Raw genomic sequence first — 26622 nt, 5'->3', positions numbered from 1 at the left:
GCCAGCATAAACTAGCTGGTAAGGGCTTATCAGCACGACTGACTGAACCGAATCCATTCGTCTCCACACTCGACTCTCGGCTGCGTCATCAATTTGGGCACCAGGCGTGTGTCTGTAGCCTCTCCGGTTCAAAGAGGAAGGAAGATGGCGGACAACAAAGGCGAAGAGGATATGGAGAGCGCTTCCAAATTAAATTCAGAACCACGAGGAGAGGATAGCGAGGACCCCGAATTGAAAGATGTGAATTCGGTGATTGTCATAGAGCCCGATTCGAAAGAAGGAGATGATTTACTATCCCAAGAGAATATTTCTCAGATGCCTACACCCGCTAACGTTGGTGGAGGAGGGGACGCAAGCAGCAACAGCGCGGGCGCAGGGGGGGCAGGCAGCACAAGCAGTAGCCCAGTTGGGAACACCAATGGGGGTACAACTGAGTCCTCGGGTGCTGGGGACATTGCTGGAACCTCACCAACATTCACAACCGAAATGTCCCCACCGCCGACGGTTCCACCAGCCAACCCCGTCACCCCAATAAACCTTATGGATACGTGCGCTGTGTGTAAACAAAGTCTCCAGACCCGTGACTGTGAACCCAAACTATTACCGTGTCTTCACTCATTTTGCTTGAAATGTATCCCCCAGCCAGAGCGACAAGTTACCGTACAGGTGCCCGGGCCGAACGGACAGCCAGACACCCACATAGGTGAGTGTAGCCCTTGGTCATGACTCTCAGTTCCATCACATTAACAGTTAGTCATTGGACGAAGGCGTCTTCTGTAGGGGGGGGGGGGGGGGGGGGGGTTGTTTGTTAAGAGCCGCCACGATCGGTCTGAACATTAACACACATCACTTGCCGTACGGGTTTGAAAACACAAGGACTTCATCTTCCATATCGTCGATTAATAATAAAAAGTTACATTTATACACACCGTACACATTTTTATAAGGTTAGGGTTCCCACACGGCCATACTTCCTGTTACTGCGCTTGTTTACGGAAGACAGAGTGGACTGACTACCTGTGCTAATTAGCTAGCGTCTCCGAACACCTGTGTGTAAACGGAAGACGGATGCCACAAACTGGTTGTCACTGAAAAATACTGTCGGCTGCAACTGTTAAAACCGTGTACAGTAAGTGTGTATTTTGCATTTGTGAAAATATATTTTTTTTATATGAAAATAGAAAATGTTATGTTCCTAGAATCGTACTGAAATTTAGAGTCGATGCACGTTAATATTTAGTATTTGTCTGTTTTGGCTTCCAGAGAATATTCGCCCTTTAAACAGAACATGCAAAGTCCCTGGACTAAGGAGTAACGTTAGGCTCATTTAGTCCAATATTGGGCTAAGGTGAGTGTAGCCTGTTTGATTGAAGTGGCTATAGATGTGTACCAGCAATTGTGTATAAGCATTTTGAGTACCAGGCAGCAGCCAAATGGTCTGCAAGCATAATGATATGCAAATAAATCGACTTGATGGAAAGTTTCATGATAATATTGTTTTCCACTAATTAACAAACGTCATATGGCAATAGATCTATATTACTTACACTGTGCCTCATTACAATAAGGATTCACTTTGGGCCTAACATAGCTCGTTATGGTAATGCAACATAGCATACTGAATAATCAACAGGCCCTGGGCCTGATAGGTCTATGCCAGAAGAGTATTCATATTGAATGTCACATGTGCAACACAGTATACTTATTTTCAGTTTGTCTTATCTGTAAAGAGCCTTGGCCTAAGACCCCAAATTCAGTTTCTCCATCCTTCCTCAAGGTGGGAAATGTGTCCGTCCACCGAGCATTATACTTGCATGACAATTACACCAGAACTACAATGCCCACATAAAGACAAGCCACATTCATATTTGGTAAGCCCCCAAAATTCTGTTATGGTGTGGCTTTGGGACCGGGTGACATGAATGTCATAAGTGTGTGCATGTCTTAAGACAGAACACACATTTTGTTTTGCTTTTGTTAGCAAGGTTTCCAGGAGTAAACATTATGGAAAATTGGTGGACATGGAAAAGAGCTTGTTTTCTCAGATGTTCAAGCCTGAGGGGCTCTTTGAGTCCACCACTATGGCAACCAAATAACCTTGCCGGCTACGGGTCTGTGTAGTTGATATTGGTGCATTGATCCTTGTGGACTAGGCCAAATAATGTTTGAGGACATCCACGTGCGATTGGACCTCAAAGATATAGGCCTATAACGCCATTGACAAATTAAATGATTGATGAAATATGGTACTCTTGGTTGTTTGCTGGGAAGAAATAATGTTTTCCAGCTATACTAATTCAAATCATTTAGCAGATTTTTTCCAAATCAGATTGATTCATATAGCCAGTAATGTCCAAAGAAATCAACCAACCAACTTTTTCCAGCTTGATATAATGATTAGGCCTAGGCCCATTTCTCATTTGGCAAAAATGTGGATTACTATTTACTTTTACTCTATCAATGGTCAATTCTAGTAAGCCTAGGGTTAATGTATCAAGAACAGGTTAACTATTGACATTCAGAACTCATTTACAGACAAGTTATTAAGGCGTAGGTTAAGATCATGGGCAACCAAGAACACATAATTCCAGCATTATTTCTGGCATTAAATCTAGGTAAAATGTTTCCAATTTTAGTTGTGGCCTTCTAGTTTTCATCTTTTTATTGGTGGACATGTCGTACGGCCATGGGATGAACATGTCAGACTCCATCCATTACGCTACACTTGATAATGGCCCAGGAACACTACCCTTTCTGCTTGTCAGCCCCCATTGCATTCTGGAAGATTCCATTATGACACTTCTGCCTACACCTAGACTAGTCTGGTCCTCCTAGATCTGTTTGTGAGTATTGCAGCCAACCCCTATGGTCGTTGACATAGCAAACTTTTGGAATTGACCATTTCCATAGTGGTTGGCGATACACAAAAACTGATATGGGACCAGACTATGCCTTGTCTATTCAATGCCGATGGCATTTTGGCCACTGTGGTCTGAACTACCCAAGTGCTGTTCTTTATTTTTTTCTTTTTAAATTATTATGACCCACTTTGTCTTATCAACATGGCTAAGATCGGATGATTTCAATGTAAAACATAAATACAGAAGCCTAAATAAGAGCAGTAGACTTGGGTCTAACTGTTTAATGCCATCTCAAATTTCCTTGTGTGCCAAGTCTACAAAAAGAACAAAATCGCCACTTGGTTTGGTATAGCCCATTTACAGCTGAGGGATTGGGTTGGGGGGAAACTCGAATTCAATGGTTGAACTATGGATGCAAGGAATTACAGTTCATGAAATCAATATCATGGTTTTAAACATGTTTTGAAGCTATATGTTGTTTATATACAAATGTAAGTGTTAGGCCAATCATACAACATTACATTATATTTGGGGTTATTTGCTTATGTGAATGTGGCATTAATAGTAAGGCTCCCGAGTGGCGCAGCGTTCTAAGGCACTGCATCTCAGTGCTAGAGGCATCACTACAGACCCTGGTATGATCCCAGGCTTTATCACAACCGGCCTTGATCAGGAGTCTCATATTGCGGCGCACAATTGGCCCAGCGTCGTCCGGGTTAGGGAAGGGTTTGGCCCGGGGTAGGCTGTCATTGTAAAATAAGAATTTGTTCTTAACTTACTTGCCTAGTTAAATAAAGGTTTGATCATTTGTAGTTTAAATTTCATCTAGATCAGTGGGCCTAACTGTTGCTGGAGGGCCTAACCATTGAATAAACAAACATGGACTAATGGTACACAATTGTCAGTGTCATACACATGTAGGCTACTAAAAAGGTCTGATAGCTATGTTAAAATTTCAGACATTCATGCATGAAATTCTGCTTCACCTGTTATTTAGGTCATATAAATGGTATAATGTAACAGTACGGACCATGAAATAGATTATGCATTTGGATACTGTTTGTGCGCATGCACCCTGACTTGCCTCAGTTGAAGGTGTCACAGCTGCAGTGGCAGATCAGATCAGCCTTGTTGGTGTGGTCTCACAAACCCTCCAGCTGCACTCACAGCCAATCACTCAGAGCCCCCTGCAGCTGGGGCTTACACAAACCGGCTGTGTGCAGACTGAGCCGGTAAAGACCGGCTCAAACCGGTTTGTGCTGCATCCAGTGATGTACAGGGGGATTTAATTGATGGGTTTAAGGGAGTTGAGGGGAGTTAAGTGTGGGGTAGTTAAGGATTATGTATTCAACATTTAGGGTTATGTAGTTTCATCATGCATATCATTGCTCTCTTATGATATAGCTCACTGATTTACATTTCCTGCATGAGCATAGCAACCTCATTATTCAGAAATGTTGAAAATAATAGGACATTTGGGGTGAATCAGAATAAATAATAATAATTTAATGGATTTATATTACTCTTTTCCCAGCCCTCAATGGGAAACTGCCTCATCCACCACCAATGTGTAGCACCCACCTACTTAGGCCCTATAATGTATTCCGCTATTCATATGGTACTTACCAATTCAATTGTAACATCTTTATTATTACTAAGTTTAAGTACCAACCAATTGTAAATGGCAAAAAACTGACATGGCTGATATTTCTTGAAGAAGGCTACCCAGAAACCAGTCTTTCCATACAGTTCATATTTTTAGATACAATCAAACTCATCTTCATCAAAAATGTTTGTGTTTGTGACAAGCTGAGAACATGTGTTCTCAGGAGCGGCAGGTACCCTAGTGGTTAGAGTGTTGGACTTGTAACCGAAAGGTTGCAAGATCGAATCCCCGAATCTGACAAGGTAAAAAATCTGTCGTTCTGCCCCAAACAAGGCAGTTAACCCACTGTTCCTAGGCCATCATTGAAAGAATTTGTTCTTAACTGACTTGCCTATAAAGGTAAAATAAAAATGTGGCGGGACAAATGATAATAAAAATTTTTTATGTAGTTGAACCAGCTTGTGATGCCTACTACTGTGTTTGATGATTTGCATCCGTCTCTTTTCTATATACGTTTTTTGAATAGCCTCTGACCTCTGTATGAAAACAATTAGTGAGAAAATGCTGTTTTTTTTCTGGGTTGTTGATTTCAAATGTTTTCTTTGTAAATTTCTATAGGCCTAACCAGTGCTTCTCTCTTCTCTCGTCTACTCTAGTGAATGTGATGCGGTGCATAGTTTGTTGTCAAGACTGCAAACAGAGCGACATCATTGACAACTACTTTGTCAAGGACACTACCGAGGCCTCCAACACTTCAGATGAAAAATCTGCACTGGTATACCACACAATCCAGTTATATTCAAGTGGATGGTTGATTAATACAAGCTCCCATTTTATCAGCTGGATGTAGCCTAGCCTAAGTATGTGTGTTTGTGGGGTCATGTGTTTTGTCTCATTCAGATGTGCACCAGTTGTGAGGACAACGCAGATACCATAGGCTTCTGTGCAGAATGTGGAGAGTGGTTGTGCAAGACCTGCATCGAGGCTCACCAGAGGGTCAAAATCACCAAGGACCACAAGATCCGCAAGAAAGAGGACGTCTCTGAGGGTAAACTGTCCTACAAACCTAAACACAATATGTAATGTGTACCCTGGAATATCAATTGAAAATTTGTCATAGTTGGATGTGTAGGCCAGCGCTTTCTATTTGCAAGTAGAAGGCTCTGGTGTAGGCAATTGGTGTCTCATAGCACGGTGTAGTTTCACCAGGCCTCCTAACTTCATAGCTGATTTGCTGTTGCCATGGCAACCATGCTGCAGAATCAGTCAGCGTGTTCCAATAGTAGATTGGCCCTGCTGGGTCTCAGTATAGCTGGCATGCAGTACTATATATTGTGATTATATCAGACTTTTCTGAAGTAATAATTTATGTGTCTCTCTTCTATTCTTTCTCTCTCATACGCTCACTTTTTTTCTACCCAATCAGAAAATGTAATTCTTTCATACTTTCTTTTGTTTGTTTCTCTCTGTCTCTGTAGAGTCTGTAAGTGCGTCGGGTCAGAGACCTGTGTTCTGTCCCGTCCACAAACAGGAGCCCCTGAAACTCTTTTGTGAAACCTGTGACACACTCACCTGTCGGGACTGCCAACTTCTGGAGCACAAGGAGCACAGGTAGTACATGCAGTGCATAGACAGCACAGGATTGATCTTTAGAATAGGAAATCTAAATCTGTAGTGGATTCTAGTCGGTGGTGGTGGTGGATGGTAATGCATCTGGTTTTGTGTTTTCACATATCTCCAATGAGGATTGGGCACAATGAGAAAAGCAGCATCTAGTCCAGTGATCTAAGCCCAAGTGTTCTGTGCTGAACAAAGTTTCTCCTCGCTCAGGTACCAATTTCTGGAGGAGGCCTTCCAGAACCAGAAAGGCTTCATTGAGACACACATGGCCAAATTGCAGGAGAAAAAGACCTATGTCCACTACTCTCACGCTCACGTGACAAGCAGGTACAGCATCATTCCCATCTCTTCTGTGAAAGTGTCTTGCTATGCTACTTCATAGCTGCAGGGTGAACTTTCCCCTAGGTATAAATCTAGAACCAGCTTCCTGTCCCCCAATCCTAATCTTAACCAGAGTGGGAAAAATGCTAGGGGCCGCTTCACCTTACAGCGATTTCATACAGGTTTGTTAATGATTTGAGGAAAATTTCCCCTCCCAATGTTCCCTTTAAGCTGTGCGCGGGCGCGTAGTAGCCCCGAGACTGCCGCGCAGTTCCCTCAGGACTGCCAGCCCACGGAGAAAAGCATGAGATTGAACTTCACCTAACTTTCTAGAGTTTTCCCTGTTAGTTTCCCTTTACTGTGGATGTGTGAATGTGAATGAATCAATGCAATACTTTACAGTGGATGTGTGAATGTGAATGAATCAATGCAATACTATCCACTTTCAATGCAACATACCTAAACTAACTATGAAAGAGATTTTGTTGTAGGCAGAACGCATCTGAGTAGGATTCTATTGCAGAAACATGCACGGCTCAGCCCGTACTCTACACAGACCAGTGTGGAATAACCAATCAGAGCTGCAGTAGGCCTATATGCAAATAGACTATTACCATATATGGATATGTGCCATTTTACGTTGCACTGAACTGTGTTTACAGCATGAGTGGTCATGAGTAGATGCGCTTCTTTTGAGATCAAAGCGAGAGCTGCATGTAGCACATTTTGTTCATATCCTTTGCTAGTTAGTGAGTTATTAGCCCATATAGATAATTTGTGGTCAGCAATAGGGGAGTTTTTGCTTCCTACAAGAGCACGAAACGTGTGCTTTGAAAAGCGAGTCATTTTTTCTTTGTTTTCTTCTTAAAGGGGCAGTTTGTATTTTGAGGCAGGCAGTAGCCAATAGGTAGACGGTAGTAAAATTGGTCTGATTCTTTGTAATAATGGTATGGGAATAATAATGCATTTTACTTTGTATAGTGGTTTCTTGCGTCAAACACAACAAGATTTTCTGTCACCTTGTCTGAAAGACAAGCGGATAAACAGGGTAATGTCAAGCCTTGCATGTTTTTTTCAAAAGTCTCATGGAATGTAGGCCTACATTGAACACCACACATTGGCTGCTACTGTAGGCTGAATGATAGAACAGCTATTTCCTTGTTCAAATGTTATAGGAAGCATTTTTCTCCATTGTTGTTGATGGTAGGCCACTCTGGTAGGCCTACATTATGATCAAATAGCCACAGTAGCCTAATTGGCCACTGTTAAAACTGTAATTTAAAGTGGGTACAGCTACAGTGTTCACAGTAAACGCATGCTGATAGTTGCACAGCATTTACTAAAAGTGCTATTTTATTGTTTATTAGTGTGTTTCCAGTTTGAGTGTCTGTGTCTGTTTCCATCCAGGCTAAAGGAAGTTACTGAGACCCATAGGAAGGTGGAGCATGAGATCAAGATAGCTGTGTTTACTCTTATCAATGAAATCAACAAGAAGGGCAAGTGTTTACTGCAGCAACTTGAGGTAAGGCGATAATGGAACCTATGCAAGGAATGCATTTAAACTTATCTTCAGAACCCTTAGAATTGAAAAAATGACATTCTGTGTATAACTATTTATGCTCTCAGGCCCATTTTCCTAGAGCCAGATTATGCAGATTATGCCTAGTCCTGGACTAGGCATAATCTGCATAATCTGGCTCTAGGAAAATGGGCCTGAGAGCATTATACACAGAATGTCATTAATCTGGAGATGTTTAATCCAGGGCTAGGGCTCGGGAAATGCTCCATCAGTGTTTTCATCACTATATAATACTAATGAACTGTATCTAAGCCTATATATTGAGAAACATGAATGCTAATGAATCACTATGAACTTAATCTTGCTCCTACATTGCCAGATGATGGGAAGTTTATTCTGTGATGTTATTTGGATACTGTTTTAACTGAATAACAAAGGGGTTATGGTTTACCCTAATTACGTAGTAATCACATAGGCGGATGCCTGTTGGTAATGGCAGGTAGCCCAGTGGGCTGCAGGTAGCCTAGCAGTTTTGAGTTTTAGGCCAGTAACCGGAAAGTCGCTGGTTCGAATCCCTGAAAATTGTTCCTGTAAGTTGCTCTGGATAAAAGCGTCTGCTAAATGACTAAAATGTAACGTTTCTCCCTACCGTTTGTCCCTTGGTCCTCCAGAGTGTGACTAAGGAGAGGAGCATGAAGCTGTTTTCCCAGCAGACAGACATCGCCAACCTGGCCAGGCAGATCCTCCACGTGCTCAACTTTACCCACTCTGCCATTAACAGCGGCAGCAGCACCGCCCTGCTTTACAGCAAGAGGCTGGTACGGAGTACAAATAAACACACACACACTCAGGGAAAAGCTCACGCCATGACATATTCTCCATGACGAAAGGCTAAAGGGTGCACTATAATATGCGGAAGCTATGACAGTTGCCCTATCCGAAATCAATCCTCTGTATATAGTATATTGTCTACATAGTATCTGCAAACAAATGACATCCCAATATCTTCATTCTTCAGATCATCTACCAGCTGCGCAAGGTTCTGAAGGCTGGACTGGAACCAGTGCCTCAAGCTAATGGTTCTGTTCGCTTTTTCTGTGACCCCACATTCTGGGCTAAGAATGTGGTCAACCTAGGTGAGAGGACCCCCCTTTGACTGTGATGGGGTTTTGGGGGTTTACTACTATACATGCAAGGACATCTGTTTCTGGTCAGTGATGGTACAGTGTAAAACATTTAATAGAAAGGGAGATGTGGGGGGGTCTACTCTATCTACTTTATGAAAATGACTAAAAACCAAATGGAATCTGTGTAGTAATGATAATTGACGTACATTCATAGTTTCCTGACTGTCCAACTCCCTAATAATCACCCAAATGAAAGCTAGACAGTCAGGGAGCATCGAATAAAAAAAAATATATATATATTTTTTAAACTATGGATAGAATACTTTTTCCCCTCAAATTTTGATAGTGAGAAAATATAACACATTTTTTGTTTGGCCCTCCGGACCTAATGCGGCCCCCAGGGTAAAATAAATTTGACAGCCCTGGTCTAGGGGTATCTTCATACACTCAGTCACTTACTCTTAGCCTCCCCTCTCTCCCCCTCCCACTGTAGGGAACCTGGTGATTGAGAAGATGCCCCAAGCTCAGCACCCTCCCAACATTATGGTGGGGCCCATCTCCCCGGGCCATGGCCACCCAGGCCACGGAAAACACCCAGGGCAGATCAACCTTGCTCAGCTCCGGCTGCAGCACATGCAGCAGCAAGCCTTCGCCCAGCAGAAACAACAGCAGCAGCAGCACCAACAACCACACCAGCAACAACAGCAGCACCAACAGAGGATTCAGGAGCAGATGCGTATTGCTTCCCAAATGTCCCAGCAGCACCCTAGGCAGGGTGGACCTCCGATGGTACAGCAACAGGTAGACTGTTGGGGGTACCGTTGTTCCCATTGATAGCAGTGGTGTAGTGAAGGGTAAATGTATGTAAACACTGTTTACCCACCTATTGTGGATATAGGGTGTATTCATTTACTCACCGCAAATTGTGATCAGTGTTTATTTTGTTATCATTACGTCACTGATCGATAGAGTACATTTGTCAAGCCAGGTTAAATCTTTTTTTATTTACAGAAAATATTTATACAGGCATAACATAGTAGAACTATAGTAGTACTGAGTATTATCTGTTGCTCTAATGATTTAGTTAATTATAATGTAATTTTTATGTAAAAGTATAACTGTCACTCCCCAGCCCCCGCGCCTCATCAGCATGCAGGCCCAGCAGAGGGGCCCCATGAACGGCGGTCCCCTCATGTACCCCCCCCACCACATGCGCCTGGCCCCGGGACAGGGCCGCATGCCCAGCCCCAGCGCCCAGCCACGCATGCCCAATGGCCAGCAGTACCCCCCCATGATGCAGCCCCAGCTGCAGAGACAGGTCAGACTACACCACTCACATTATATCCCTGAGGGTATAAAAAAAAGTTGTGATGAATTGAGTTGCGGTATATATACTTTATTACTCCCCAAAAGGGAAATTGATCAGAAAGACGACATCCTTATAATAATAAGAACAGTAACATATACAGTAAACAATATATGTTTTATGCAGAAAACGGTATGACTGATTGGCGATACTGTTGACATTTTGTAGTAGAATTTTTACTGAGTGTGTATGTATGGGTACCTTTTTGTGTTTAGCTGACTATAGATTCTGAGATGAGCCACCACAGGTTTCGTTTGTTACATCTAACAGGGGTTTGGCACTTTTTCTACTTGTACTTAAATAGTAGTTGTGTCTTGTGTTGCATGGGCATGATTAGTGATTATGCTTCCCAAAATGACCTTTCAGCACGTCGTAGACCTGGTAGAATTTAACAATAATGAATAGTTAATGCTGTTGTAAATCTGTAGTTTTTGACCTCCCTCCATCTCACTTTCCCTGTAGCATTCTAACCCAGGTCATGCTGGACCCTTCCCAGTGGCCTCTCTCCACAACGTGAGCGCTGCCAACCCCACCAGTCCCACCAGTGCCAGCATGGCTAGTGCCCATGCCCACCGTGGCCCCGCCAGCCCCATAGTGGGCGCCATTGAGCTCATACCCTCTGTCACCAACCCAGAGAACCTGCCCTGCCTACCAGACATCCCTCCCATTCAGGTACACAGCGCTCAGGGAGCAGGCACATGTCACGTACCTCCATATATAACCATACCTGCTTCCATTCTCATCCTACTCATTTTCTACTGGCCCCCACCTCTTTGCTTTTTTGTAGATCTGGGGTTCATTGGATAGGCATGATTTAATACAGTGCATTTGGAAAGTATTCAGGCCCCTTGACTTTTTCCACATTTTGTTAAGTTACAGCCTTATTCTAAAATGTACTAAATAGTTTTTTCCCGGTATCAATCCACACATAATAACCCATAACACCAAAGCAAAAACAGGTTTTTATAAATGTTTGCAAATTTATCAAAATAAAAATAAAACGGAAATATTACGTTTACATAAGTATTCAGGCCCTTTACTCAGTGCTTTGTTGAAGCACTTTTGGCAGCAATTACAGCCTCGTCTTCTTGGGTATGACACTACAAGCTTGGCACACCTGAATTTGGGGAGTTTTTCACATTCTTCTCTGCAGATCCTCTCAAGCTCTGTCAAGTTGAATGGAGAGCATTGCTGCACAACTATTTTCAGGTCTCTCCAGAGATGTTCGGGTTCAAGTCAGGGCCATTCAAAGACATTCAGAGATTTGTCCTGAAGCCTCTCCTGCGTTGTCTTGGCTATGTGCTTAAGGTCGTTGTCTTGTTGGAAGGTGAACCTTCGCCCCCAGTCTGAGGTCCTGGGCGCTCTGGAGCAGGTTTTCATCAAGGATCTCTCTGTACTTTGCTCTGTTCATCTTACCCTCGATCCTGACTAGTCGCCCAGTCCCTGCCTCTGAAAAACATCCCCACAGTATGATGCTGCCACCACTAAGCTTCACCATAGGGATGGTGTCAGGTTTCCTCCAGACATGACTCTTGTCATCCAGGCCGAAGAGTTACATTTTGGTTTAATCAGACCAGAGAGTCTTGTTTCTCATGGTCTTAGAGTACTTTAGGTGCCTTTTGGCCAACTCCCAAGCGAGCTGTCGTGCCTTTTACTGATGAGTGGCGTCTGTCTAGCCATTCGACCATAAATGGCTGATTGGTGGAGTGCTGCAGAGATGGTTGTCCTTCTGGAAGGTTCTCCCATCCAGGAACTCTGGATCTCTGTCAGTGACCATTGGGTTCTTGGTCACCTCCCTGACCAAGGCCCTTCTCCCCGGATTGCTTAGTTTGGCTGGGCGGCCAGCTCTAGGAAGAGTCTTGGTGGTTCCAAACTTCTTCCATTTTTAAGAATGATGGAGGTCCCTGTGTTCTTGGGGACCTTCAATGCTGCAGACATTTTTTGATACCCTTCCCCAGATCTGTGCCTCAACTCAATCCTGTCTCAGAGCTCTACAGACAATTCCTTCGACCTCATGGCTTGGTTTTTGCTCTGACATGCACTGTCAACTGTGGGACATTATATAGACAGGTGTGCCTTTCCAAATCATGTCCAATCAATTGAATTTACCACAGGTGGACTCCAATCAAGTTGTAGAAACATCTCAAGGGTGATCAATGGAAACAGGATGCCCCTGAGCTCAATTTCTAGTCTCATAGCAAAGGGGCTAAATACTTATGTAAATAAGGTATTTATGTTTTTTAAATCTGTTTTCGCTTTGTCATTATAGGTATTGTGTATAGATTGAAAACCATTTTAGAATAAGGCTGTAAGGTAACAATGTGGAAAAGGGTCTGAATACTTTCCGTATGCACTGTATGATTAATATTCAATGTAACTTCGCCATATTGCTTTATACCTATCTGGTAATTTCCTATTGTTGCTCATTGAAGGAGCTAGGGAAAGGGGGTAGGGAGCAGAATTGGAACATGGCTCAACTCCGGTGAACTGTAATGTGGTGCCTAGTGAAAGTCTACACACCTTTTGCACTGTTGTCACATTTTGCTCCCGTAAATGAAAATCAAAACCTTTTTGGAATTGGGGGGGGGGGGGGGGGGTATGTGTATCTTGATTGCGTAGGTATACACACTCCTCTCTGTTGCACATCTAAATCATTTCAGGAGCAAGTTTTTTTTTCAGTAAGAAAATCACACAATTACTTTGACTGGGTCCGTCTGTGTGCAAAAGTATATGGTTTTCATAATTTTTGAATAACTTATTCTGTCTCTAAGGATCCTCAGATGTATAGTAAATGTAAAAAAAAAAAAAACGTCAAAGCCACCAAAGTGCTTTAAAAACTTGTCAGGGATGAATTTGTAGACAGGCACAGATCAAGGGAAGGTTACGAAATCATTCCAATACACTGAATACCCTTTTGAGTATAGTAGTTAAGCTATTGGTGGTGTATCATGTCACCTGGTTACTGAGAGGATCTGACCTTCCTTCATAACTGCGGTAAAGGAGAGAATGGGAACTATTAAGCAAACATTTAGATTTTTTTTAAGATGGTCATACCAAGGATCATTTAGCTATTTGATTTTGAGTTTTAGGATCCCTTAAGTTATAATTTATTTGATGTAACATTGAATTTGGCGTTACTGCTATTAGCCCATAGAAGCTGTTATTCAATGTGTTTTATCTCCATATATACTTCCATTCATAAAAAAAAAAACTGGTACCCAGCTACCTTCAGATTAGTCTTGTGAGACTTGTGGGCGTCCTAGAGTAAAACAACCAACATGTACCTGAGAGACTGACCTTTCCATAGAGGGGTCATATTAGTGTGTAGCCTGAACGGTTCAGAAGCTACAGACAGAAGTTGGCAGATCGGATGTACCGACTTCAGACGAGTCCCGTGACGCTTGTGGGGGTCGTAGAGCAAAACGGAGAGTAACACAAGTGTTCGTGAGAGTCTTATCTTTCCATAGAGAGGTCAAACCATTTGGATGCTACCGACGTCTTCGCGAGAAGACGATTTTCGGAATGTGTCATGGTCTGACAGACACTGATCTAGCTCTGCCACCTTTCACCGCAGATGCGGATGGGCAACATCGGTGTGTGCAGTGGATTGAGTTGCAGCCCATGCAAAAAAAAACATCTCTAGCTTAAGCTAATTAGATTCCCACGTAGCGGTGTACATCGACTCTAGGGGTTTAAAACAGCCACAGACTTCATTGTCTGAGCTGAGGGAAATCTGTGGATGGATCAACATTGCATTCATAAAAAATCCATTCCAAATCATCCTTCTGGTTTGCAAAAAGGACATTAAGGAATACTGTAAGAGAATATGTCAAACAAATTTACTTTTTAAAATAAATGCATAACTTTAGGTTTGGGGCAAATCCGAAATCAGAGTGAACCTTTCATATATTTCATGTATTGTGGTGGCATCATCATGTTAATATGGGCATGCTTATCACCGGCAGGGACTGGGGAGTTTTGTTAAAGGGGCAAAGCCCAGGTAATAACATTGTGGAAAACATGCCTTAGTCTTTTGAAGACCTTACACTGTGATAGAGATGTATTTTTCAGGGTGCAAATTAGGTCATAGGTCAAATGTGCACCATAATGGCTTTCCACAAGGTATTCAGTGTTTCTGAGTGGTGTAATCTTAGCCCGGACTTAAATCTGCATGAAAATCAGTCAATACTTGAATATTGCTGTCCATCATTGATCCTCAACTAACTTGACTGAGCTTGAGCAATTTTGAGCAATGTATAGATGTTGCCCCAAGAGTTGTGGAAAGTTGGTGGACCTGTATTCAAAATGATTAACAGCAGTAATTGCTGGCAAAATTATTGACTCTGGTGTGGAGACCTAATGCTATCAATAAGTATTTTGTTTTTATTTCCAAGAATGTATATCATTTTTAATTTTGAAGTGTGGACTAGTTTGTGTAGATCCGTTGGGAAAAATCCTGATTTTTAAATCCATTGTTATATTTTAATTTAAGCGAGCCAAATGTGACAACTGTGCAAAGGGTGATTAGGCTTTCACTAGGCACTGTACATGGGGATCTTCATCAGAAATGTTCCCAAGGTGAGCTGAAAATGACCTAATTCTGTGTTATTTTCCTGTGGTTGGATGCTTTGGCGCAATCAGCTGGAAGACGCAGGCTCCAGCAGTCTGGACGCCCTCCTGAGTCGCTGGATCTCAGCCAGCACATACCCTCAGCTGGGCTTGTGGCCCCCTGTGGACATGAACCCCTCCCCGGGACTCTCCACACACTCACCTGGCTCCTCAGGTACTGTAGGACTACAACACACACGCACACAGCTTCAATCCCATCTATGATTTTAAATCATTTGTCAAAAACAAATGCTCATATCACTGTCACGTTTTACGAAGATAATTGTTTGTATCTCATGACTTCTATATTACTGCTAGAGTTGAGTAGCGGTGTCCCTGGACTTCCTGAGCCATACCCCTTTCCGTTTCCCAAGAAATATATTGAACGGTCCTGTGGACTAATAATATAAACATTTTTATGCCGCACTAAAGCAAAAATACAAAATATGTGCGAATAGCTGCCTGAACCGGACATATCAACTCTCTGGCTTCATTCATACATTAGACTAGTCATCACAACGCTAGCAGCCTACCATATTAAGCCTACTTGACGTAAAGCAACTTGCATGACTTTTATAAATTGCATTGCTGACTATCATGTGTAGGCTTCATGCGATGTCTCAACGCAGTTACTGAAGGCAATCTCCAGATTCACAAATCTCTGCTACTATGGTGCTGCCGAATCTCCACTACTAGGCCTATTTGCTTATGTTTGTTTAGCTGGAATTGGATAATGTTCCCTGTGACAGTCTCCACAATAAGCGGGTTATCATTAAGTTAAAACAGCCGCAACCTTCTGAAATTCCCCTGATAGCCAGGTGCAAGGGGAGAGAAAAGTGCCAACAAGCTGGCTGACATCTTTCAGTCAAAGGTAAGCTAAAATGAATGTAATTTTCACCAGGCTGTTGGCTAATAACCTCATAATATTGTAGGCCTAAATCAACAAAATAGCGTGGTGACTTTGACAGAACTTTGAGTTGATTAAATTGTGGCAAATACAACAAGAAACCGTTAGATTCAAATCCATATTTCTCCATTTACAGTGTTATAATCATGTCCAATTTTTTTTATCTGCTGGTATTATTTGCTTTAATTAGCATTTCCAGTTTGAACAGAAATACCGGTATGGTTGCAATTTTCTCAGGAAGGATTTTCAGGAAAATATTCAATCCTAATTACTGCTTCTTCCTTGCTCTCTGTCTATCTCCCACCCACAGGCTTATCAAACTCCCACACGCCCGTGCGGCCATCCAGTACTTCCAGCACAGGAAGCAGGGGCAGGTAATGATGATACACAAGTTTAATACTAGAACTCTGCTCAAAAAGTTGAAATTACACTATTGCATAAAGCTGTGGAACATCCATAGGATGGACAGAAGGTAGCAATGCAGATATTGTACCAGAGTCACTCCTAAACAATGAGTCCTCATCTCACTGGTATACATGTAAAAGTATATGGATGACTGTAATGGAGGTCTTGACTGTGTGTGTGTGTGTACATTTGTGTCCTCAGCTGTGGCTCTGCGGGGAGGCCAGTGCCAGCGAGCGCCCCAATGGAACAGCAGGTCAAAGTCAAGCAGGAGCCCGGAATTGAGAAGGGCTGTGGCTTCTCTGGAACCACCACCTCCAACGTCAAAACGGAACGAGTGAAGGATGGGGGGAGGAGCGCGTGCATGGTAACACATCTCTAACTGCCCAGCTTTTTCACCTCCTAGCCTGTCAGTACCTTGATCTTAATCTAGCAGGTATCTATGTACCTGAGGCTATGTATGCTCTCCTCTATTTATTTGAACAGTGAAGCTAAAATGTTTAAATGTGGCTCTATACTCCAGCATTTTGGATTTGAGATCAAATGTTTCATATGAGGTGACAGTAAGGAATGTCACCTGGCTATTTTCTTACATATCTGTTTTACTGTTTAGAAATGAAAGCACTTTATGTATCTAGTCCCCCCATTTGAAGAAGTCACAAGTATTTGGACAAATTCACTTACTGGACTGGTTTCACAGACGAGGCTTAAGCCTAGTCCCAGACTAAAATGACTGTTTGAGCTGTCTTAAGTCTGTGCAAGTCGCTTTGCGTTATCTTAAAATAGTCATAGATTTAGCTTGTTCTGGATTAAACAAAGCTGATTGCAAGAGGGAGGATTAGAGGTACTCTAGGACTAAATTGTAGCTTAAATTAATCCTTCAAAGAGGCAGGTTTAACTTCTGCTTAGTACTGTTTGTGAGGGAGGATGGACTATTTCGAATATCTAAATGAAGACCAACATGCACTCCAGAGGCCAGCCAGATGAGTACTTGTGGATAGGAGTAATCCATTAAATTACTTTGATGAAATAGCTTTTCGAGACCGCTTTCATATGTACAAAAAAAATGCATTGGAGATGCATCTTTGCTTGAGCCTAGACTTTCCTCTCTGTCTCAAAGAGGAAGGTCTTTACCCAATTCTCTCCAAGTTATGATAACTTTGAGGTTTTTGTAATCTTTCATTGTGAAACTGGTGATTTGTGTGGTGCCAGTGATGCAACTGTGTGTAAAATAGTTCAAAGTATGCAGGGCCATTTGTGAACTGAGGAGTCTACATCAAGTTTCCTGATGCCGCTGGCCAAGCCCAACGATAAAGTACAATTCTATGAATATGGGCACTTTCCAGGAGTGATTGGCTGTATAGATGGATGTCATGTTCCCATCAAGTGTCCATCATCTCCTGATGCTGAGGAGTCTACAGGAACCGTAGGAATAGGTTTTCCATCAATGTTCAAGGTGTAGGCACTCCTAATTTAGATTTTCCAAACATTGTTACCCGTTGGAAGGGTGCAACTCACGATTCAAGGATTTTTCTCAACTTTTCATTATGTGCTCAGTTTCAGAGAGGACAACATAGTGGACTACTACTTGGTGACAGTGGATAGGTCAGAGTAACTTTTTATTCACTCCATACATAAATTCCACAACAGCTGAGCAGCAAAGATACAACAGAGCTCAAATCCGCACGAGAGGGATGGTCGAGCGTATGTTTGGAGAATGGAAAAATTGATTCCAGTAAGGGTGCACGATATATTGGTGAACACATCGGAATCGGATGATATTCGCTAGTTTAACGGCAACGTGCAAAACCGATGTCAAAGCTGACGTGCATACCTATATAACGTAGGTACATGACGGCATGTAAAATTTTGCGCTATACGTGCAACACAGCATTCCTAAATTAGCCCACAATGTCTGCTGTGTGGATCGAGCAGTCAACAAGTCAAGCAGTCATTTGAAAGAGTAACACTATTTCAGCGAGACAACTCAAAGTTGAAATCCATTAAAGCCAAGATAATGGAATTCATTGCCCTTGACAATCAACCATTCTCTGTTGTGGGTGATGTTGGCTTTCGCCGACTGGTTGATTACCGGTACACATTACTAAGTGCGCTATTTTTCAGATGTTGCCCTACCGGAGTTACACAGTAATAGCATCACTGCTATTAGCTTCACGACAAACATACTATGGATCGCCGTTTGGGTCTTTGCGTGTCAAAGCTGTACAAAAAAGTCTGCAAACAAGCAAACACCGGCCACGAACGATGTGTTTGCAATTCCGCATTGGTAATAAAGCATAATATGTTTGACCACAACCTCTGGGGTAGCTAGCTTTAGCTTAGTACCTAGCTAGCACCAATACAACAAGCCTGAAAACAATAACCTGTAGAAACTGCAGTAATTTTCATTATTCTTAGCAATGATTTGGGAATCCGTGTGAGTAAGTATTAGCTAGGTATCCACTTGTTGTTTGCCTATTGAAATTGAACTTCAGTTCATGAAAATAAATAGCTAGACAGCTGCTTATCCCTGTTGCCCAAAACTAATGGTATATGCAGCCAGCTGGCTTCATCTGGCTAGTTGAGGTCTTTACCGAACTGGGTTATGGATTAGGCACAATAGTGGAATTTGCAGTTTGTCTTCAAAATAAATAAAAGTATGTCATTGACAGTGATGCAAATGAATACAAATAGTAGAATTATGCCATACTTTCATTTTGAATGCTAACCGCAAAGTCGACTATTGTGGCTATCTTCACATAGATGTGTCCAACCACAATTAATCAAGTAAGAACTGTCTTCTAAATTAGGGCTATTTTAGATGATGACACCTAGCTAGCTAACTATAGCTCCTGAAACAGATTGTCGTTTTGCTATGTTTTTGGGGAAGAACATTGGTTGCATCCACAAGCTAGCTAGCTTTTTTTGTAGGACCAGCACTGTAGGTGCGTGAGACAACTTTACCAGCGTCATAGCATAGGTCTCGATTAATTATTGTGACATGAAATACGAGTGATAGTGTAATATATGTGTAATAACTACGTAAAAAATTATGAGCGGTTTAAAATTTTAAGGTGACATGCAGTCATATTCAGGTCCTGATTGGTCAACAAGCGTATTTGACACATCAAATAGTGTTAAATAGTGTATTTTTTGACACACGGAGGCCCAAATGGCATTCTATAGAAATCCTGGTTGAGAATGAAATGACTGAACAAATGAACAATGAAAAAGCACAGCAAGTGAAAGAAATAGGTTTTGATTATATTTTATTGGTAATGGGGACATATGTAAATGCCAACAAAATAACTTTTTGGTGTGTGTGTAACCTTTATATAACTAGGCAAAGCAGTTAAGAACAAATTCTTATTTACAATGACGTCCTACCCTGTCCAAACCCGGACGACGCTGGGCCGATTGTGCACCGCCCTATGTGTGTTTGTGTTAACTATTTAACTGTACTAAAATGCTTAAAAGGCCGCTAAAATTGTAAATATTGGTTATCGGTATCAGTTTTTTTTTTGGGCAAGAAAAATATTGGATATCAGTAATCGGACAAAAATTTAATTATCGGTGCATCACTAGATTCCAGTCTTTACGCAGTACACTCTGTTTCCAGCAAAGAAGATGCTGCAAGCTTTCACATTGCAGCACTTCAACTATATGATACGCATTTAAATATGTAATGTATTCATTTTGGCTTATTTTTGCTTTGGTAATGTTTGCTCTGTACAAAATTAAAATGGTGCAATGCAGCATAATTAAATGAGTGACTAAACCAAGGCCAGTTTTAAATGTAGTTTGTGGTGATTAAATACTCACATTTATGAATATCCAAATGACAAAACATGTATTTTTTACATACCATATTGTGTTCACCATGACTGGTAATCACAATTGTCTCATTACTGTATATTTTTTTTGTCTCATACCTCTATCTTCCAACTTCATATCCAATTCAACCTGTAGAATTCTCAATTTCACTTCATGTTCTTCCTTCAGGTATTTAATTTTATGCTCATGAAATTCTCTGGCTAACTTTTCATGCATGGTCATCTTTTTTAATCTCTGTTGAAAGATGGTGGCAGCATCTTCTCTACAGCAGATGCTATAGCAGATGTGGAGGGTACACACTCACTGTGCACTGGCTCTTCCAACATGTTCACATTCCTTTCCTCTGGAAAAAGAACACCGTTAGACGCACAAATAAACTCATATGGTCCTTAGAATGAAAGAAGAGTAAAGATTGACACAGACAATGGAATATATTTACCAAAGGAAGTAACCAATTTACTTTCTTTGGTATATGTACCATTTGTGCTCAGTTCTTCATCTGAACTGTCCAAATGGTAATTGTCTGGTATACCATCGAGGTTGCTGGTGCTCTATTATTCCAGTAGTATATTGCTCTCTTCTGATCTCTGCATTCTCTATTTTTAAAGCCAGTGTAAGGTTCTACAAAGGCAGATATCATTCAATATAAGTGATGTCACAAAAATATGAATATGAGAAATGTGGAATACTGATAATAATGAAGATATCTCACCTGAAGTTGTTGTACTCTTCTTTTGGTTACATTTTCATTTGCATTGAATTCACTGCAAATTGCAGCCCGACCACTCTTTTTATTTTGCTTAGTAGCAGTAGTATGGTTTTTACTTTCAATAATTGCATGGTTTGACAAAATTTGTTTTAGTAGTGTTTTTTTTCATACTCGCTAAAAAAAAATTTGGAACAAATAGTTTTTTCCTCTGTTATTGTTTTTGTCTCAAGATTAACACCAGTAATGGTGTTTTCTATTCCATTCTGGGTTTTTATGAGCACCATTAGACCAACAGCATTAACTCTTACTGAACCTAGTCAAGCTTAACCCAGGTGTTCTCATTTAGGCGTACTTACCTTACTCCATCCAGAACTCCGTAGTCTCTGACTAACTAAGCCAAATTTAAGCCACGTTAACGAAAGCTACTTAAATGTCCTAGATTAACTAGTACACATTAAGGCCTACTCGTGGCTTAATCTAAGCCCTGTCTGTGAAACCGGCCCACTGTGTATTAAAGTAGTCAAATGTTTAGTATTTGGTCTCATATTCCTTGCACACCATGACTATGTCAAGCTTATGACAAACGTGTTGGATGCATTTGCAGTTTGTTTTGGTTGTTTCAGATTATGCTTTGCCCAATAGGAACTGAATGGTGAATAATGTATTGTCATTTTGGAGTCACATTTATTGTAGATAAGAATAGATGTTTCCGAACACGTCTACATTTAATGTGGAGGCTACCATGATTACAGATAATCATGAATAAGGATGAGTGAGTTAGAGGCACAAAGATTATATCCTCTCCTGTTATTGATAGTGGTGAGGTTAACATTTTTAAGGAAGTTTCGGCCTCACTTCTTGGTGCTACACCAGAATTATCAATGTACTTAACCCACTTGAAAGCATTCAGCTTTTTTTTACGTGTGTGTGTGTATCTGTCCCACAGATGAGTAGTCCAGAGATCAGCCGGACTCCCCCTCTCCCCGTGCTGGGCTCTGTGGCTTCCGCCTCCTCTGTCCAGGACGCCCTCAAGAAGTTGGGGGAGCACGTCAAAACTGAGCCCCAGGACCAGGAAGCCTGCAGCGGGGCCAACGGGCCTAGCAAAGCCCCTAGCACCAGCCCATCCACTAAGGCCTCAGATGCCCCGCTGACCAACAGCAAGGGAGCCGGGCCTGCTACCCTGCGAACTCCACGCACTGCAATGGGGACCAACCAGAGCGGGGCGGGAGGGAAGGATGATGACCCCAACGAGGACTGGTGCGCCGTGTGCAACAATGGGGGAGAGCTGCTTTGCTGTGACCGCTGCCCCAAAGTCTTCCACATCACCTGTCACATCCCCACCTTGAAGTGCTCCCCGAGGTGAGCCATTGATCTAACACTGCATGCGTACACACAGGCTGGCTTTAACTAAGTGTCAGAATAAGAATTATTTTCATTAATATTTCAAAAGATAGGCCCTTTAACATTGAATGCTGATAGCTTGCCACACATCGGCTATCTGTATATGTATATGCCTATATATCTGGGTTGTTGTCATATTTTCTCTCTGTTTCCCCCCTCAGTGGAGAGTGGATGTGCACGTTCTGCCGGAGCCTGGCCAGCCCGGAGATGGAGTACGAGCCTGACGACGAGCCTCGTGGCGAGAAAGACACCAATGAGCAGGGCCTGAGTCCTGAGGACCAGAGGGTCAGTGGAACCATCCATCTGTAATACCTAGATTATGGCTTTCCCTGCTTACAGTTGAAAGGACTTTCCCATAGCATTAGTAGTTGCTCCTGCCACTGCATTTCCCTACTACTTTTATCAGTGAATTTCAGTTGACTTTAGATGCCCTCACATTTGAGGAGTAAATCAGTATGAATTCATTTAGTACACGTCTCTTAGTAAGGAGTATGTGAATTACGGAAAACGTGTATTTATTCATCTTGATGTGCTACTCATTTCATCTTAATTTGCTGTGTTCAGCCAGAGGGACACATTCCTCATCTCTGTCTCTCTCTCTTTCTCTCTCTCTCTCTCTCTCTCTCTCCTAGCTGAGGAATGTTAAGCAGTTGTGTAATGTTCTCCTGCATAACTGCCCCTCTACCCTCTCTCTTGCTCTATTTCTTTGTCTGTCTCCCTCTCTCTCTGCAGAGGTGTGAGCGTCTCCTGCTGAACGTTTTCTGCCATGAGCTCAGCGAGGGGTTCCAGGAGCCTGTCCCTCCCTCTGTAAGTATCACAAGCTTGTGAAAGGCAATGCCACCTGTATTCTATCTGACCTGGATGGCCACATGTACTCTAGAGTACATCCTATCTAGGTTTCTTCTTTCTTGGGACTTTTTCCTGGACACTGTGCTCTTGATTCTGCCATTGCTTTATTTGGGGTCTTGGCCAGATCTCTGTAAAAGCACGTAGTATCAACTGCTGATTTATTTTTATTTTTTTAATATATTGTATTTATAAATACATTTGATTGGTTGGTTTATGGATACTTCCCTATACCCACAGCACCACTTTACTTCAGCATTGTGGCTATAACCATAATGTTCTGTATAATACATTTATTTTCCAATATGGCTCTCTAACCATGGTGTTCCCCTCTCACCAGATCCCTAATTACTACAAAATCATCAAGAAGCCCATGGACTTGACGCTGGTGAAACAGAAGCTACAGTTGAAGCACGTCCAGCACTACCAGAGCCCCATAGAGTTTGTCTCGGACGTGCGCCTGGTCTTCAGCAACTGTGCCAAATACAACGAGGTGAGTGGGCATGACTTCCATGCATGATGAGATGGGGCTGAGTGATAGTTGAATGGATGCAGGAGAACACATGCACATTAATACTGTATGCGGGCAGTGGAAATGCACTATGCAGAAGGTTGATATCCTTATCACACCATTTTGCATGAGCTTGGGCACCCGCAGGGATTAATGTTGGATGACCGGATGCAGTTATTGGGTACTCACACTGGATTGTTTGTTGTGACTGTGGTGTTGCAAAAATAATTTGCCTATGTGCCGATTATCCAACCTGAATATTTTCATGGCCTCTAATTTAATGTCTTCCTGGTCAGTTATTTTGTAAGCAGTTAGAGAGCCTGCTACCATAAGACTCCTTGATTTTTTTACTTATGAGTTGACAAAACAAGCGACTCTATAAAGCATTGAACTATTATTGTCATTATTGTCACAATATATTAGACATTTTTGTCATTCTAAATAACTTGCCGCTTTCTTGCAGAGATTACCTTTAAAATGCTAATACATTCCGTTTTGTCTATTCATTATAGCTAACCATTTCTATCAATGATTGATTGTCTTTGACTTGATTGTTTTTGGGTGGAGTTTTCCTTTAATATCTTGTGCAAGCTATCTCTTAGTATTTGTTTTATTACTCCATTGTTAATTAATGTAGTTAGTCACAATGTTTTGCATGTCAGCAATCACGTTTTCAAGATGTATAACTGTAAAAATACAGAAATACAGCCTGTATGGTGTATTTAGTGTCATATGATGCTGCGTTTTACAGAAGATCATTTGAGGGTGGAATTTTCCTTTTAACGTGTATATTTTCACTAGATACTAACACAAATACTTGGACTTTTCGAATGCAAAATTTGTCCCGTGTGTAGGCTCTACATTGCATTGGACCTTTTGATATGGTGTCAATGTTTACTTTCTTAATTTAATCTCTCTGGACATGTTTTCAAGTGATGTGTTTAGGGGAAAAAAGATTTACAAGGAATTTTGTGATTTTAGATTTTCAATAGTGATTTGAAATGGAAAAGAGGGGACCAATATACTGCCTTGTATTGAGAGAATCAATGAGGGACTGAGTTGTGGAGGTAACGTTAAAAGGTTTTCTATTGGTTGCAGTTGATTTAGTCAACGGTCCAGCACAATGGGTCATATATGCAAACTTAAGATTTGAAGAGACACTTACTAGGTATCAGTGATGGGACTGTCAGTGTCAAGTTACTAGCCAATTTAGCAGAAATTGAAAGATGTCTTTCCCAGGAATACGCCAGGACCCACAGCAAGGCCATGGCTGCTGTTCAGAATTCAACAGGCAGAAGCAGCCAGGTAAAGACTAGACAGACCATAGGTAAAGACACTAGACTAGTTGGGAAATTTAATGGCAAGATTTAAGCAAGGTCTGCAACGGCATCCTCCATAAGTTAGACAGTAAGTGAAACAAAAGTTTATGGAGGAATGACGATGAGAGACACCACATTTGGACACCAGTCCAATAAGGGGTGTATTTTACTTAGGCCCAAAGACCAAGGGTAGTGACAGTACACATGGTTGTTACCTATAACCTGTCTGCTGTGAAATCCCCCCCCCCCCTTCTACTTTTTGTCTTTATTGTACTGTTATCACCCCTTTTTTAGATGTCTCGAATAATCCAGGTATATGATGAGGAGAAACAGAGTAATGTGCAGGTAAGCTGTTTCTAATACACATGGAGGGGAAGGGTTAGGCTGCCCACCCTGCCACTGTTAATGTGGGTTTTCTGTGTTTTATTTGCATTTCCACACTGAGGTTAGAATAATATTGTGAAAATGATGATAATGCCTTTTTGAAGTATAAGAGCTGTTTGAAAAGATTGCCTAAAATTTCTGCCTGTTTTGATGGGATGGAGTTTAAGTAAATGTGTTTATACCAATAACAAAGAGTTCCAACCCTCTGCCAATAACAGCTAGTTTTCAGTTTTCCAAACTCAGACCACTCCTAGACAGTCCAAGCAAAATTCTTGCTTGAGAAATTGCTCTTTGCTAGGAAGCTAATTGTTTATTTTTGTACCATTTTAATTGGAGAGAAAAAAATCACACCAAGGTACTTAATTGTTTCACAGAAATAATTTAATATTGAGAAAAAAACTGCTGTGTTGGACCTTTAACCCACTCTAGTGTGCTCCATCTCCTCCCCTCCCATTCCTTACCCATTCATCCCTCCTGTTAAATGGTGCCCTCACACCCCACCTTCCTCATACTCTCCCCCTCCTTCCCACCTGGCAGGCGGACTCGGAGGTGGCGCAGGCAGGGAAAGCCGTGAGTTTGTACTTTGAAGAGAGGCTGCTGGAGCTATACCCAGACGAAAGTTTCCCTGAGGTACCAGAGGAGCCTGAGGCCCCTGTTGGAGAGGGAGAGGAGGCAGATCTCACAGAAGACTCAGAGGATGAGTTTGTGCAGCCTAAACGCAAGCGGTTAAAAACAGATGAAAAGATGCTTCACATCAAGTGAGAATCAGTGTTAAAAAAGGAAAAGAAAAGGTCAAGAGAAGTGAAAGGATTTTGTCTTCCTCATCTGAAATGCAAGACCTATTGTACACATTTACGAGTTTTTCATTTTTGCCTCTTTTACTTATTGTAAAATAGAAATTAAATTCGTCTGTATCTGGCAAACTGGACTTTTTAAAGACATATTGGAAGTTCCACGCCTTCATTTCTTTTGTGGGAATTTATGGATGTTCAAGAAAATGCTTGTACAGATTTGAAAGTATGTTTTGTTTGCGGTAGTCTTTTTTTTCTATTATCATTTATGATAATATTTGTGAAACATGCTTTATAAAATATCCAAAACTCCCATTTCCACTATTAATCTTAATGTACTATAAAGTTTGACATTAATTACCTAACAAGTATTTGTATTGTGTTTGAAATATTTTACCGGCTGTAAATAAGAAAAACCAAATGAGGAAAAACCAGTGGATTGTTTGGTCTTTCACCAATAAATAAAATATGTTCAAATATTTACTGTCAA

The 26622-nt window shown here is 41.6% G+C and overlaps 1 protein-coding gene across 14 annotated transcripts; it reads left to right on the top strand.

Annotated features, from left to right (window-relative positions):
- Positions 1–26622, top strand: trim33 (tripartite motif containing 33). 14 transcript variants are annotated; one of them, XM_031794262.1, is made up of 22 exons: positions 1–703; positions 5124–5242; positions 5368–5515; positions 5946–6078; positions 6298–6414; positions 7816–7930; positions 8599–8745; positions 8946–9063; positions 9545–9843; positions 10187–10372; positions 10636–10692; positions 10883–11092; positions 15062–15203; positions 16246–16309; positions 16542–16704; positions 21827–22239; positions 22443–22566; positions 23014–23088; positions 23468–23620; positions 24878–24943; positions 25252–25302; positions 25879–26622. In XM_031794262.1, exons 1-22 carry the CDS (start codon positions 145–147, stop codon positions 26101–26103), a joined length of 3684 nt encoding a protein of 1227 aa, XP_031650122.1. In that variant the 5' UTR covers positions 1–144; the 3' UTR covers positions 26104–26622. The 14 variants fall into 14 exon arrangements, with proteins under 14 accessions (XP_031650122.1, XP_031650120.1, XP_031650125.1 ...); XM_031794260.1 differs by having other exon boundaries at positions 4–703; positions 9545–9855; XM_031794261.1 differs by having other exon boundaries at positions 7–703; positions 9548–9855.

The sequence above is a fragment of the Oncorhynchus kisutch genome, linkage group LG17 (genome assembly GCF_002021735.2).
Source record: "Oncorhynchus kisutch isolate 150728-3 linkage group LG17, Okis_V2, whole genome shotgun sequence".
In the NCBI taxonomy this organism is placed as follows: domain Eukaryota; kingdom Metazoa; phylum Chordata; class Actinopteri; order Salmoniformes; family Salmonidae; genus Oncorhynchus; species Oncorhynchus kisutch.
Note: the sequence above shows the minus strand (reverse complement) of the source record. Positions and strands in the feature narration are given on the sequence as shown.

Coding starts and splice junctions, on each gene's coding strand:
- trim33 (XM_031794260.1), top strand. CDS start 145: ATGGCGGACAACAAAGGCGAAGAGGATATGGAGAGCGCTTCCAAATTA. Junction 6,415..7,815: donor CACGCTCACGTGACAAGCAG/GTACAGCATCAT, acceptor GTTTCCATCCAG/GCTAAAGGAAGTTACTGAGA. Junction 7,931..8,598: donor GTTTACTGCAGCAACTTGAG/GTAAGGCGATAA, acceptor TTGGTCCTCCAG/AGTGTGACTAAGGAGAGGAG.